General features: G+C 39.1%; 1 protein-coding gene across 1 annotated transcript; it reads left to right on the top strand.

Annotated features, from left to right (window-relative positions):
- The first annotated feature begins 5,131 nt into the window (after positions 1-5,131).
- leg1.1 (liver-enriched gene 1, tandem duplicate 1) lies at positions 5,132-13,893 on the top strand. The gene is made up of 6 exons (XM_051644877.1): positions 5,132-5,461; positions 5,715-5,807; positions 5,924-6,108; positions 7,745-7,863; positions 12,261-12,499; positions 13,519-13,893. Exons 1-6 carry the CDS (start codon positions 5,167-5,169, stop codon positions 13,668-13,670), a joined length of 1,083 nt encoding a protein of 360 aa, XP_051500837.1. The 5' UTR covers positions 5,132-5,166; the 3' UTR covers positions 13,671-13,893.
- The last annotated feature ends 1,913 nt before the right edge of the window (positions 13,894-15,806 follow it).

The following is a 15,806-nucleotide window of genomic DNA, read 5'->3' as shown; positions in this document are numbered from 1 at the left end:
TTTTCGGGAAAAAAACAATGAATGAAGGCTTGAATCCGAGCACTGACATCCCGTCAGCATGACACAGGCGTATGCAAAACAAACCAAAACACTTCTCTTTGTAATATAACAAAGTTTATTTATGCAGTAATATCAATTAATAATTAATACAATGCAGTCAATAAACTTCCGACTTACAACTACAAACTAAACAGTGATATGATTAGATATGGAAATAAAAATAATCCTATAACACATAAGGTGTGTGTGTGTGTGTAAGGAGGGACGCGCACAAAATGGCGGACGTGACTCTCGTTGAGAGTATGTCACGCGAGACTTCTGGCCGCGAATGTGAATGGCGGAGAGAAACCAGTCAATGGTAGCTTAGGGACAAAGCTGAGCTTTATCACGAAGCTATCTACTAGCCAAAAATGTGTGCCAGAATGTTTGTGAGGGGTCGCATGCGTGTGTGTGTGGTTAATACGAGAGAGAGAGAATTAAGTGACGGCCCCAAACCACTGTTGCAGCTGTTAGTTTATCACTCAGAGACACGGTGGATGGCTCGTAAACGTCCCGGTCTTTGATTCTTTAATGGATAAACTCAGTTTGCCGGTCTCACCCGCTATGGCGGAAATGCACAACAGTCCAATGTGGTTGGACCACAATACAGCAAATCAAATTTGTGATAATTAATACCCTGAGTATTAATAATGAGCGGACATGGCAGTCCGTAAACTGTACAAGCAATAACCTTGATACACAAGAATAACACACTATAATATTCTATCTCTGCCCAGATGTAAACCTCTTACTTGAATCGCAGGAGGATGCAGAATGTGTGTTCATCCGTCCTTTAACTCAGACTCGGTTCTTCGAGGCTCGGGTGATGATGGGAGGCCGTTTCCTCGCTCTGTTGGCGGAGAAATCAGCGACGTTGACTTGATTGAAGAGGGAAGAGAAATCTTTTCTCTTCACTTCTGCAGGCAAACGGATGAAGATGCGGATTGCTCGGCGGTCTCCTTCAGATCCGTTAGAGTGTTCGGTGGAACACAGAGTAATCTCAACTCGTCCAGCGAGATGGAGATTGTATGGCCACAGTTTCAAGTCGGACGTTACTTCCTTGTGCCACGAGGCTGCACCTGAGAGCAGCGATGAGCTGCGTCTACACACGGCGAGCAAAGTTGCTGGAAGCAAATCCCGGAAGCATTTCAGAGGTATTTCTACTCCTGATGATGTCATGGTTGAGGTGCGTTCTGTCGTGTGCCTCATCCAATAGGAGTTGAGAGTTCGATCCTTTAGTGAGCAAGGCTTCATGGGATTTGTAGTCTGTTTTGGACTCCCTTTGTTTGATTTTGGCGCGGTTTTTATCAGTAAAATTTATGACTTGGTATGTGGGGGCCTGAGTTAGGTTTTACGACTGTGTTAGGCCTGCCTTTGTCTTCTATCTGAATACATGAGGCCCAACATATATATATATATATATATATATATATATATTATGTCACTATATGTATATATGTTTAAATGTTTGTGTTTGTATGTATGTATATACGATGCATTCTCTTGCACTGGAACCTTCTGACATCATGACAAATTCCTTGTGTGTGTAAGCAATAAAGCTCATTCTGATTCTAAAGTCTCTGGGTAGATTTGTTGAAAGATTTTTATAAAGCAAAAAAATTGGTTCAATCATGAACAACTCAATCGCTGCGTCCAAATATCCAAATTTCACAGTGTGTGCGAGACACTGTGGCTTGAAGGCCTCTCCAGGTCTCCGTCTAACCATTAAACGACCAGGTGGAGGATCGGTGATGATCTGGAGGTGCTTCAGCAAGGATGGAATCGGGAAGATTCATCTTTGTGAAGGACGCATGAATCAAGCCATGTACAAGATTACCCTGGAAGAAAACTTGCTTCCTTCTGCTCTGACAATGTTCCCCAACTCTGAGGATTGGTTTTTCCAGCAGGACAATGCTCCATGCCACATAGCCAGGTCAATCAAGGTGTGGATGGAGGACCACTGGATCCAGACCCTGTCATGGCCAGCCCAATCTCCAGACGTGAACCCCATTGAAAACCTCTGGAACGTGATCAAGATGAAGATGGATGGTCACAAGCCATCAAACAAAGCCGAGCTGCTTGAATATTTTAGCCAGGAGTGGCATAAAATCACCCAACAGCAATGTGAAAGACTGGTGGAGAGCATGCCAAGACGCATGAAAGCTGTGATTGAAAATCAGGGTTATTCCACCAAATATTGATTTCTGAACTCTTCCTAAGTTAAAACATTTGTATTGTGTTGTTTAAAAATTAATATGAACTTGTTTTCTTTGCATTATTCGAGGTCTGAAAACACTGCATTTTTTTGTTTGTTATTTTGACCAGTTGTCATTTTCTGCAAATAAATGCTCTAAATGACAATATTTTAATTTGGAATTTGGGAGAAATGTTGTCAGCACTTTATAGAATAAAACAAACACATACCTATTGATAGTAAATCCAGAGAAACTGATCATTTTGCAGTTGTCTTTAAATTTTTTCCAGAGCTGTGTGTGTGTGTGTATATATATATATATATATATATATATATATATATATATATATATATATATACCAAGAAACTTGTTCCCTCTGCTTCAGTGGTGCTTGTTTAACAAAACCAGAGTAGATTATTTTTGCGGTTGTTGTTATTACATCACATATTCAGTTCACGGGTCAATACCCACGCCCCCTGATTAAGTATGTCTGGTATCTATTCATACTACTCACATGCAAACTTAAAAAGTGCACTGCTTTTACCTGCCAAGAAGTGTGTCCATCAAATACACTACATAATGACTACGTTTACATGGATGTGAGAAAGTGGCATATTGCGAGAAAGCAGCGTTCCTGTTTAACTGCCTGAATTGCTACATACATGTTTGGTTGCCCTCAGTGACACATGGGACATGGAACTATTATGTCACACAGTTACTCACACTTGACCTCTCTCATTCAACAATGACAGGTGCTCTCTGTTCTGTCTGCCCAAACATGTTTTTCACCAAACCAGATGACCCTATTGCCATTTTATTTGAATGGTTACACAAGCTGCACACTGTACTCAAGTAAACAACACATTTAACAACATACTGTGGCTTAAAATGTATTGGACACTTAAGTCAAAATTTAGAACGTTTGAATGTCATTTTCATTAAATAACAAAATATCAAAGCAAGTTTAGTATTCTTTAGTATTCCTCAATCTATCTCTTAAAAAAAAAAAAAAAAGTCAAAATTGCAAAAAATAAATAAATAATAATTTTATAATGGTTTAAATACCAAAAGTGTATAGGGTCTTCAGAGACCCGAAGTGTGTAAAGGTGCCGGGTTTTTTTCTCCCGAACTTCCATAAATTATATTTATCTTTTATGGTTAATTACTTTTTAAATTTAATATCATAACATATCTATTTCTTTTTTTATTAAAAGAGAAATTAATACTATATTCATACAAATAAATACTATATCACATTGACTTTCTGTGCAACAATGAACTATCAACACTGGTGAATTATCAGTATTTGATATGCATATACACATACATAATATACATGTTATTTCTTACTCAAGGTGGCGCTGATGTTTCAGTGATTGATTTGATTTACATTTGACATTGCTAGCTGATGTACAAAACAACATGGAAGTAAACTGTAGCAAGTACAACACATGAACAGTATGAATATGACTATTGTCATTTGGGTGTACTACTGAAATAATAGACTCAATAAGTGCCTGAGAAAATACATATGCGTAGTGTATGTGTAACTTACTGTAGGTGTAGCTGGTGTGTATCTTATGTGTAGATTATGTGTTCTGTGTAGCTCAATATGTGTTTGACAGCCTCATGAATCTCATGAAATTTAAAATAAAAATAAAGTGCTAAGTGAGTGTATTACAGTATATTACTTGAGATCTCCTTTGAAGGTTTATTATGCTACATATGTTCATTAAAAATGTATATATTTCAGATATTAGTCCCTATTTTAAGAGTGCAGTGCTATGCAATAAGTCATACGTGCATGCATGCAAAGTCAATGAGCATGAAGTTTTGGTATTTTCGTGCAAGCATGCACAATGTCTAGGTGTTAGCAAAGTGCTAATGGGCTGGGTCAAGTGCAATTTAATTCTGAGGTTCCATTTACTCAAGCACCAGCGATATAAACAAAGACAGCACATTCATAAAAAGTCATTGTTGCAATGAATTAGAAGAATAGAAATATGGATTTATGCTCTTTTGTGCATTAACTGCATCCTTGTTGAATGTCAGGCATATTTCTATGACAGCGACATGCTCCTTTTATACGGATGGAAAATGTGATTCTTGTCAGAATTTGGATGTAGGCTCCGTTAAATTATAGAGATTGTAAGTATAATTAATCATTTTCATCTACTGACAGGCAAATCACGGCTAGTATTAACAGTGATTGTATCGACCTTCCAGGTTAGGCTGTGGATTTTTTGCACACACTTCACTTCTACCAGACGATTTTGCTTTAATATGTTAAATAATTGATTAAAAACCAAAACAATGAAACAAAAATATTTCTTATTCAAATTACACTTCAATCGAAATATAATCAAAATAACGAAGTGGTCAAAAAACCTATAGAACCACCTCCCGTAAAATCCAAACGTATATATATTTTGATATATAATTTGATGTTTCACTATATTTTCAAAGTTTGATCATGAACTTTATGGCCACCTGCCTGTGGAATCACCAAACTGCAAATGAAGGAACTGAGTTTAGACTTTGCGCTGAAAACATACCTGCTTTTATAACATATCTTCTTAGCACACTGACCAGTTTCTCAGGAAACTAGCTTATTGCGCTTTGTGACACTTCATTAACATACAATGCACCCAGAGTTTGTGCGCATACCGCCACCCATGCCCAGTTGTACTTTGCGCTAGCACGAAAATGGAGCTTAGAATTAGCGCTTTCACAGAAATTAGATAAGACATTGTGCACCTAGCGCCATCATGAAAATAGAGCCTTGTGACTCTTTTTGACTTCATCCCCATCCTCAACCTTTTATGGCTCTGCATCCATTTGGAATCAATATGATCAAAGTCCTTTGATTCCCCATAGATAAAAGCTCCTCTCCTGCCCACACAGCTTCAGCAGTCCACCCACATCTTCCAATATGCATTTCATTAAAATAGTGGTTGCTGTAATCTTGTCAGCTGTGCTCTGCCAGGCAGCAGTAGTAACTGAGAATGGCCTTCCTATTCTTTGGGAAAAAGCCCCAAGTCAGCTTTCTGAGCTGCCCACAGCTGACGGTGTGATCCAGGTAAACCCATGGGACTACCTGCAGAGGATGGCCCTGTACAAGGTGCTGATCAACTCCACTAACCCTTACATGAGATCCATGGGCCCTGGATCGACAGAGAACCCTATGTGGAGTCTTCCTCTACAGCTGGGCTGGAAACTCAGATCAGGTATCAATCAGTTTACCACTGTGATATGGCTAGAAAAGTGAGCTGCTTATGATTATTGTTTAAGTTACTAAGTATTAACATAAGTAATTACTGAGTAATAATTATTATCAACATGTAATAAGAGCTGCTAGTACTAATATATTATTATTGTTATGACTAGTACTTAATAATAGTAACTTGTAATATGTGTATCACGGACACTGTAAAACCATTCTAAATCCAATTGCATCCAAATGCCACCTTTGCGTCACAGGCAGGTTGACTGACCCAACCTTGGGCAGTACCAGCACTTGTGGACTGGAAAGTTCTGAACCTGTTTGCATCTCTCCCCAAAGCTGGTATGCATGTAAGTGCTGTTTTACATTTACACCACTAGAGGGACCAAAAGTTGAAAGCCACCATTTTTACATGCCTTCCTGTAATTTTTCGTTCTCACAATATAAGTGCTGTTGTTCTCTCTAGGTATAAACTACTACATGTCCGTGCTTCCATTCCTGGCAGCAGTTCAGACTGGTATAGTTGGAAAGGGTGAGATTCAGGTGCACATTCATGTTCCGGCTGAGCTGGCTCAAGATTACTGCTCCAGTTTCACAGAGTGCTCCACCAAATATCCTGATGCCATGACTAAATGGCAAACATTCTTCAAGGTAAAATGTTATCTTTTTTTTATTTTTATTTTTTTTTTATAATGCAATTACATTACATTTTGAGTGTGGCAAAAGTTCTGTTTATATCAATTGAATTTCATTGTTAAGGCTACTTAGGTTTTTTTTTTTTTTTTTTGACAAGGATACTTAAATGGGGTCAAGAGTTCACCCAAAAATGAAAATTTTCTAATCATTTACTCACCCTTATGCCATCCCAGATGTGTATAACTTTCTTCTGTTGAACACAAATTAAGATTTTTAGAAGATTATCTCAGCTCTGTATGTCCATACAGTGCAAGTGAATGTGTGACCAAAACGTTGAAGCTCCAAAAAGCACATAAAGGCAGCATAAAAGTAACCCACATGACTCCAGTGGTTTAATCCATGTCTTCTGAAGTGACCTAATAGGTTTTAGGTGAGAACAGACCAAAATACAACTCCTTATTCCCTGTATATCTTGCCATTGCAGTCTCTAGCCATGATCATGATTTCAAGCTCAACTACACTTCCTAGTGCTTGACACATACATCGAATGCTAGATGGCGCTATAAGAAATGTAATAGAGTGCAACAGTGACTGCCCACTTTTTCAGCTATCTGTGTTCCGGAAGTATTTTCATTTCTTCCATTGACTTTTTACAAAATCCTTCATAACGGAGTAGTAAGCCATGAACCAAACCAACCAGCTACAAGGTGAATCACAACATGACAAACTTAGTTTTGTGGCAAGACATTTTTAGTAAAACTACAATCCCATGAAGCATTGTGAATGAAGTCATTGAATAAAAAAACAATGTGAATATATAAAACTATTGATTTTAGTTTGATGATTATAAGTATAGAAACAATATATTTTACGTTTATTGCAAAATATTCCGATATGTACAAATGTATAAGTAGTTTAAGGGTGAAGGGAGACTGACACGATTACATCATTCACAGTGCATCATGGGAGCGTGTGGTTGCTCCGAGGCAAGTTTCGCTAGTTTCGTTAGCCATGGTTCTCTGATTGATGGATCTTTCTCAGCTGTACCGTGGGAAATGTAGTTGTTCACCATGAATTCCACTATCAAACACGATTTTTAAACAATGCAGTTGAAATAATGCAGACAGATGGCTTCAACGGAAGCATATACCATCGATGAACAACCTTGTAGCTTACGGTAGGTCAGTCTTTAAAGGTTTATAAGTTATCGTTGAAAATCAATTAGTCTATGGGATAAAACTTCCAGAACCAGACTGTTGCGCTCTATTGAGCTTGAAACCAAGGTCGCCAAGGAGACTGCTGTCAAGATTTACAGTGAAAAAATAAGTTATATTTTGGTCTGTTTTCACCCAAAACTGATTGGGTCGTTTCAGAAGACATGGATTAACCACTGGAGTCATAGGATTAGCTACTTTTATGATGCTTTTGTGGAGCTTCAAAGTTTTTGCCACCATTCACTTGCATTGTAAGGACCAACAGAGCTGAAATATTCTTCTAAATATCTCTGTTTTTGTTTAGCAGAAGAAAAAAAGTCATACACATCTGGTATGGCATGAGGGTGAGTAAATGATCAAATAATTTTTATTTTTGGGTGAACTATTCCTTTAATGGTTAACTATACATTCCTCTTTTTCTGTGTCTCTCTTCGTAGTCTCTGCAGCAAATGAGTGAATCCGAGGACACAGATTTTGACAAGAAGGACAAGATTCTGGGACTGATGTGGGCAGCAGAGGAGGATTCTCAAACTGCCTCATTTGCCTGCAGTGAAAAGTACATAATATGCAGTATATGCCTAGTACAGGTGGTACGTGATAGATATCAGGGATACAAAAGTGACTTGTTAGGCTTACACAATATTGCACAATTGATAAAATGTCATGATACAGTTTTTAAACCTCACAGCAGTTTTTACCTATTGCACACAATGTGTTTGAAATGAATGTTAAGAGTTATCAAGACTGTTAGCATATTCAAACATTTGCATAACACTACCGATAATATCTTGTGCAACCCAGTTTCAAGGGGCAATATTTGTCCCCTGCAACTGGTTTTGTTTTCTTTCTTTTTTTAACCTTTACCTAACCTCATAAAAACAGTACAGTATGTCAAATACTTAAACATTTTAATCCTCAACTGAAAGTTTTGGAGGTTACCAAATCCACACAAAATAAAAACAGTAGCTGTAAGAAATGCACATGGTCATAACACAATAAAATCTCTGGCTAGAATGCATTGTAAATATTTAGCCTGCCCCAGTGTTAGATTATACAGCTCTATACTGTCTACTGTCATAGTAGATGTTGATCAGAATCAGAATGAGCGTTATTGCCAAGTATGCTTACACACACAAGGAATTTGCAGTGCAAATGCAACCGTTTATACATGCATACAAACATAAACATTTAAACATATTTACATATAGTGACATTAAGATATAACAGATGAAAAAAAGAGAAATATACAATAGAGCAATAATGTTGTTTGAATATTTTAGATACAGATATACAGTTATATGCAGGTGATGTAATGTATTGAAGAAGAGGTATTTCTTATTTGGGATTTGGGAGCAGTTTTAACTGTTCATGAGGTGGATGGCCTGAGAGAAAAAAAACTGTTCCTGTGCCTGGCTGTTCTGGTGCTCAGTGCTCTGTAGCGCTGGCCAGAGGGCGACAGTTCGAAAAGGTAGTGTGCTGGGTGAATGGGTTCAAGACTGATTTTACCAGCCCTTTTCTTCCCTCTGGATGTGTACGCTTCTAGCAGGGTGGGTAGGGGAGCACCAATAATCCTCTCAGCAGTCCAAACTATCCTTTGAAGTCTTCTGATGTCTGACTTGGTAGCTGAACCAAACCAGACAGTTATAGAAGTGCAAAGGACAGACTCAAGTGACTTCTGAGTAGAACTGTATCAGCAGTGCCTGTGGCAGGTTGAACTTCCTCAGCTGGTGAAGGAAGTGCAACCTCTGCTAGGCCTTTTTCAAAATCGTGTCTTTGTGGGTCTCCCACTTCAGGTCCTGTGAGGTGGTAGTGCCCAGGAACCTGAATGACTCTGCTGCCACAGTGCTGTTCAGAATGGTGAACGGGGTCAATGTTAGGGTGTTCCTCCTAAAGTCCACTGTAATTTCCACTGTTTTAAGTGTGTTCACCTCTAAGTTGTTTTGACTGCATCAGCCAGCTGTTCAACGTCCCTTCTGTATGCAGACTCATCGTCATCCTGGATGTAGTAGTGTCATCTGCAAACTTCAGGAGCTTAACCGAGGGGTCCTTGGCGGTGCAGTCATTTGTGTACAGGGAGAAGAGTAGTGGGGAGAGCACACATTAAAGGGGCACCATTGCTGATTGTATTTGTGCTGGAGGTGAATTTCCCCATTCTCATTAGCTGCTGCCTGTCTGTCAGAAAGCTGGTGATCCACTGACAGATAGAGGCAGGAACAGAGTGCTGGGTTAATTTAGTCCATAGGAGAGCGGTGTTGATGGTGTTAAAAGCCGGACTGAAGTCAACAAATAGTATCCTTGCATAAGTCCCTGGTCTGTCAAGATGTTGAAGTATGTAATGCAGTCCCATATTGACTGCATCATCCACAGACCTGTTTGCTCAATAGGCAAACTGCAGGAGATCCAGAAAGGGTTCAGTGATGTCCTTCAGGTGGGCCAACACCAGTCTCTCAAATGACTTCATGACCACAGATGTCAGAGCAACAGGTCTGTAGTCATTAAGTCCTTTGATCTTGGGTTTCTTTGGGACGGGAATGATTGTGGAGTGTCTGAAGCAGCAGGGAACTTCACACTGCTCCAGTGATCTGTTGAAGATCTGTGTGAAGATGGGAGCCAGCTGGTCAGCACAGAATTTTAGACAAGTGGGTAAAACACCATCTGGGCACTGTGCTTTTCTTGTCTTCTGTTTCCAGAAGACCCGGCACACATCCTCTTCACAGATCTTAAGTGCAGGTAGAGTAGCAGGAGAGGTGAGCAGGGGGGTTGCAGGAGGTGTAAATGTTCATGTGCTGTGAAGGTCAGAGTGGGTGTGGTGTGTGAGAATGGACTTTTCAAATCTACAGTAAAACACATTTAGGTCTTCAGCAATTATTGATTCCATACAGTGTTGGGGGATGGTGTCTTGTAGTTGGTAAAGTCTTTCAGGCCTCTCCACACTGATGCAGGGTCGTTAGCTGAAAAATGTTTTTTCAGCTTTTCAGAATAGCTTTTTTAGCCACTCTGATCTCCTGGCCTTGTTCAGACTGCCACTAAAAATCAGATTTATTGCAAATCCAGATTGTATCCAGATGAGTTTTTGATAGTCTGGACAGCAAAAAAAAACCACATGAAATCTGATTTTTCCGAATCTGATTCAAACCACATCGGGAGGTGGTTTCAAATGCGATTGAAATCTGATTTTTTCAGATGTGTCTCAGTCCGGATGCTCTGGCTGCTCAAATCGGATTTCAAATGGTCTTTTGCGTCACTCTTAACGTGACACACAATGATGACATCAAAAATCGGTGACTGCAGCACGGAACATCACAATATTTACCAGTCTCCTCCGTCGCTGAGTTTTTCTTATGCGACGGAGGAGTTCTGCACCGCGACTGGACAGGGCGCTTATTTGGAGAGCGAGATGATGCACCTCCATTTTTACCACATCTGTTTTGAAAGCATCGTCACGGGGGTATGCCTATGTCATTACCAAAGCAACCCATTCAGATAGGTTGGTTATGTCTGAACGCGCAAATCTGATTTGATAACTTGCAATTAATAGTGCGGACAGTCTGCCTGAAAAGATCTGATTTGAGAAAAAATCAGATTTGCCTGCAGTCTGAACATAGCCTAAGTCAGTCTGTTTTTGGCTTGATTATACAAGATTTTATCCCCACTTCTGTAAGCATCCTCTTTGGCCTGACAAAAGCTACCTGAGGTTTGCTGTAAACCATGGTTTGTCGTTGTTTTATGTTAAATAAGGCCTAGTAGGAATGCACATATCCTTACAGAAACTGATATATATGATGTCACAGTATCTGTGAGCTCGTCCAGGTCTGTGGCTGTACCCTCAAAAACACTCCAATCAGTGCAGTCAAAGCAGGCTTGTAGTTCCAGCTCTGCTTCATTGGTCCATCTCTTTACAGTCCTTACTACAGGTTTAACTGATTTTAGTTTCTGCCTGTAGATCGGAAGAAGATGAACCGGACAGTGATCAGAGAGTCCCAAATCTGCTCGAGGAACAGAGCGATATGCATCCTTATTTGTTGTGTAGCAATGATCCAGTATATTTCTGTATCTGGTGGGGCATGTAATGTGCTGTCTGTATTTGGGCAGTTCACGACTGAGATTTGCCTTGTTAAAATCCCCAAGAATAATAATAAGTGAGTCCGGGTATTGTTGCTCCGTGTCTGTGATCTGATGCAATGCTGTGCTCACACACGCGTGTGGAGGAATATAAATACTCAGCAGAATTAATTAGGAAAACTCCTGTGACGAGTAGAAAGGCTTACAGTTTATGAAGAGTGCTTCTAAATTAGGACAGCACATCTTCTTCAGCTTTGTTACATCTGTACATCAACATTAGTTGTTGTAAAAACACGTTCCACCGCCTCGTTTTCCCCGTTAAATCCACGGTGTGATCCGCTCTGAACAGCTGGAAACCCAGTAGATGTAATGCACTGTCCGGAATGGCTTCACTCAGCCAGGTTGTCATGAAGCACAATGCAGCAGAATTTGCAAAGTCCTTATTTTTGCAGATGAGAAGAATTAATTCATCCGTTTTGTTAAGAAGAGAGCGGAGATTCGCTAGATGGATGCTTGGCAGCGTGGTTTGAAAGCCACGTTGTTGGAGCTTGACCAGTGCGCCGGCTTGATTCCCATGCTTGTGTCTTTTAATGCGATTGTGCTGCACCGCTGCTCCTCTGACTAAAATGTCCTGCAAAACGTCAGAATAATCAAAAATTGGTAAAAGACTGTCTGGTGTGTGCTGCCAAATATTCAAGCAGCACGTCTCTGGTAAAACTGATCGAAATAAATTACTAAACACAGGACAAACAAACAAAAACTGCAAAAGAACTTGAAAGCTCCATACCGAGGCGGCCATCCGCCGCGTCATGATGTAACCTTTGATATAATCACTGTTTGAAGTTTTGGAGTTGTGGAGAGCTGTTTTCCCTGACATCTTTTGTGCTGTAGGCAGAAGCTGTACTCCTCTCCTGAGGTTCAGTTTGGAGAGAGCTGGCTCAACTCAGCAGCGTATGTAGCAGCTGCTCATTTCCACAGCAACATTGAGAAGTCAGAGAAGTTCATGGATCCTTTGCCGAGTCGGGTGCTACAGGAGTCTGACAGCCCGCCAAACATTGCCGATCTGAGTGCTGAGGAGAACCACACACTCTACATTTTCAGTTGGATGACCACTGTGAACCGACTTCTTGGTGAGAATATGAGGGGAAATGGGGGAATGGAGAGAGGTTATGTTTGGTGCAATATCTAAATGGATTAATACTGGACAGAAATAAAGAGGAAAGGTTTTATGCACTGAATTAAATACCAAAACTGATCAAGGCATGTGTAAGAAACACATTTTTTGTTTTGTAAGAAAAAACAATTTGCCAACAAGTGTTATCATATGCAGTTTTGCTTCTCAAGTTAATTTATCTTGTTTTAAGGATCAATAGATATTTTAACTGGAAACAAGACAAAAATATTGATTAAGAATCATTTTTTTAAAGATATACAGTAGGAGAATGATTAGCAAATGACTTTATTTGCAAATATTATACAATGCAAAATATCACATACATAATAAACTTGTAAAATCAATCTCAGTCCAGATAACTTAAAGGAATATTCCAGGTTCTATAAAAGATTGTGCTCAAAACAGCAAGAGGCAGCAGGTGAATGACAGAGAATTGCTTGTCCTCTTCAGAGTTGTAACTTGACACGTGTCTTTTAAAAGTGGACCGAGATATGTTTCAAGCAGTCAAAGATGTCTGTCTGTGCATGTTTAAATACAAATATAATTCAAAATAGTCCAGATGGGACCCCTTTGTTGTTCAGGAATAGTTAGGGCACAATAGGCCTTGTTTGTCCTTCTCTCTCAGTTTATGAACTGAAGCACCAGTGGGCAGGGCCAAGGGTATGTTGTTGTAAAAGTTGGCGTTGATGATTTTGAGCTGTTGAGGCGGTCATGAATTAATGTAGCCCAAATGACTTAGGGAAGTCACAGAAGTAGAGAATGAGGCGTTTTTGCAGCTTGGTTTCAATAAATGTTTTTATTGGATTGGGGATTAAGTTTTGAGTTCTGAAATAAACCATATGTTTTTATAGTAGAAAGACCTCTTATATGTCAAAAAAACAAGGACAATTTGATTCCTCATGACATGACCCCTTTAAATTGTATTAAACTCGGAAAATTCCTTTAATTGAGCATTATTTTGCTATTTTAAAACAGGTGGCTCTCTAGTGAATCTCTGGCGTGGTGCTATGTGTTCACCCCAGGCCCGTGAGAAAGGTCAGGCCCTCCTCCACAACCTCATACTTGACCCCAAGTTCCCTAGTTCCAGTCTGATGTCCATTCTGACTGAGATGGCCACCAGCTGTTGACAGGACACAGTATCTGTTTACAATCTCCAGTGGATTTAAACACTGTATACAATAAACGCCAGTTTCTAAAAGGTTCATTCTTTTTAGTAGATTTTATAGTGAACAGCTTTTATTAAACTGCAGGTGCTTGCCGCAACAACAATACATCCCAGATGTTACCATAACAACCAGTGTAAACATACATCATTTATATCTTTAACTAAATAAAAACCGAAAAATCAAACATGGCTCCTTACTGTCCCATTTATTTTCAGTAAACCAGACAAAATACACAACATTACGATATTGGTCTCACCACAAGATACCGTTATTTGAAAAAAATACACCTTTTTCAATTATATGGTTTTAATTAACAGGACATTACAAAAAAGTATAACCTTAGGTAACAAAAAAACAAAACAAAAAAAATTCCACTGTCATCATTACTTAAAGGTGCACTCAGTAATTTTTTCTCATTAAAAAATTATTATTTTGTAATATATGTAGAAAGTCATGACCACTCACATTAAAATGAAGACTACAGTCATATCAGTAACCTTATAAACACTGTTTTATTGTACATGGAGAGGGTTCGCACATGGGGGCTGCCATGTTAGAATCACATGACCAGCCGAATACTACTTGCTTAATTTCAGTAGCCATCCTGTTTTGGCTTTGTAATCCAAATCTGCACATATTTAATGTAAATACTTTTCTTGTAAGCGAGATATAAAGATAGAAATATCGCCTATTTGCGCAGAATCTGAACATATCTGGGTTACGTGAACCATAACCATAGTTGATTCTTTGCATTGATTTATCCACCTTAACCTCCTGAAACCTCCGCATGACTGCTGTGTGCATTTTCCATTCCCCTTTTTGATTTGACATAAAGCAATTTAGCAAACAGTTTTCCTAAAAATTTATGTCCACATATGTGGACAGTGGGACTAAATTGCGAAATTTTAAATAACACCAAGCTATAGAAAGTCTGATTTTTTTAAATAAAATTTTTCATTTATTATGTTTCCAGGAGTGTGATGCGGACCAAAGTAACAAAATGCATTTTTTTTTTGGCTAAATAAACCAGGACAATGAATAACTGTTTTGCATCTTTTTTTAAACAGAATGTTCACATTAAGATTCAATAGATACAGAGCTGGGGTCATATAGAGCTGCAATCCAAGAAGATCTTCCATTACACCATGTATTTCTTTCCAGTATGACAAAATTTTATGACAATACCAAAAACAATGGATTAATGTACCTTTTTCTTTGTTACACTTGAAGCACAGACCTGTTGTGTTAATGAATATCTTCTTAATACGCATCGGTGTAAGATATATCCTGTTAAAGTATTTGAAGTTAAGCTCGTGAATTCCAAGGGAAGTACATTTAGGGTACACATTATCACAAATAACAGCCCAGTCATTCTCCTCAATGGCTTGACCTAGGTCTATTTCCCACACACCCTTCAGTCCCCCCAAGGCAGAAGTACAATTATTAGACAAGATGCCATATACAGTTGTGCTCAAAAGTTTGTATACCCTTGGAGAATTGGTAATATATGTACCATTTTTAAAGAAAATATGAGTGAGCAGGCAAAACACATTTCTTTTATTTCTTATGGGATTCATATTCAACTGTAGGTTATAACAGAATGGCACAATCATAAAACAAAACATGGCAACAAAGAAAGAAATTAAATGACCCCTGTTCAAAAGTCTGCATACCCTTAGTTCTTAATACTGTGTATTGCCCCCTTTAGCATCAATGACAGCGTGCAGTCTTTTGTAATAGTTGTCTATGATGCCCCAAATTCTTGCAGGTGGTATAGCTGCCCATTCGTCTTGGCAAAATGCCTCCAGGTCATGCAGTCTTTGGTCGTCTTGCATGAACAACACGTTTGAGATCTCCCCAGAGTGGCTTGATGATATTAAGGTCAGGAGACTGTGATGGCCACTCCAGAACCTTCACCTTTTTCTGCTATAACCACTGGAGGGTCAACTTGGTCTTGTGCTTAGGGTCATTGTCGTGCTGGAAAGTCCAAGTGCGTCCCATGCGCAGCTTTCGTGCAGAAGAATGCAAATTGTCTGACAGTATTTTCTGATAACATGCTGCATTTATCTTGCCATCAATTTTCACAAGATTCCCCGT

Source organism: Myxocyprinus asiaticus, chromosome 19 (genome assembly GCF_019703515.2).
Source record: "Myxocyprinus asiaticus isolate MX2 ecotype Aquarium Trade chromosome 19, UBuf_Myxa_2, whole genome shotgun sequence".
Classification (NCBI taxonomy): domain Eukaryota; kingdom Metazoa; phylum Chordata; class Actinopteri; order Cypriniformes; family Catostomidae; genus Myxocyprinus; species Myxocyprinus asiaticus.
The sequence above is the reverse complement of the archived record's forward strand: the minus strand, read 5'-3'. Positions and strand labels throughout refer to the sequence as shown.

Coding starts and splice junctions, on each gene's coding strand:
- leg1.1 (XM_051644877.1), top strand. CDS start 5,167: ATGCATTTCATTAAAATAGTGGTTGCTGTAATCTTGTCAGCTGTGCTC. Junction 6,109..7,744: donor AATGGCAAACATTCTTCAAG/GTAAAATGTTAT, acceptor CTCTCTTCGTAG/TCTCTGCAGCAAATGAGTGA. Junction 7,864..12,260: donor TCATTTGCCTGCAGTGAAAA/GTACATAATATG, acceptor TTTGTGCTGTAG/GCAGAAGCTGTACTCCTCTC.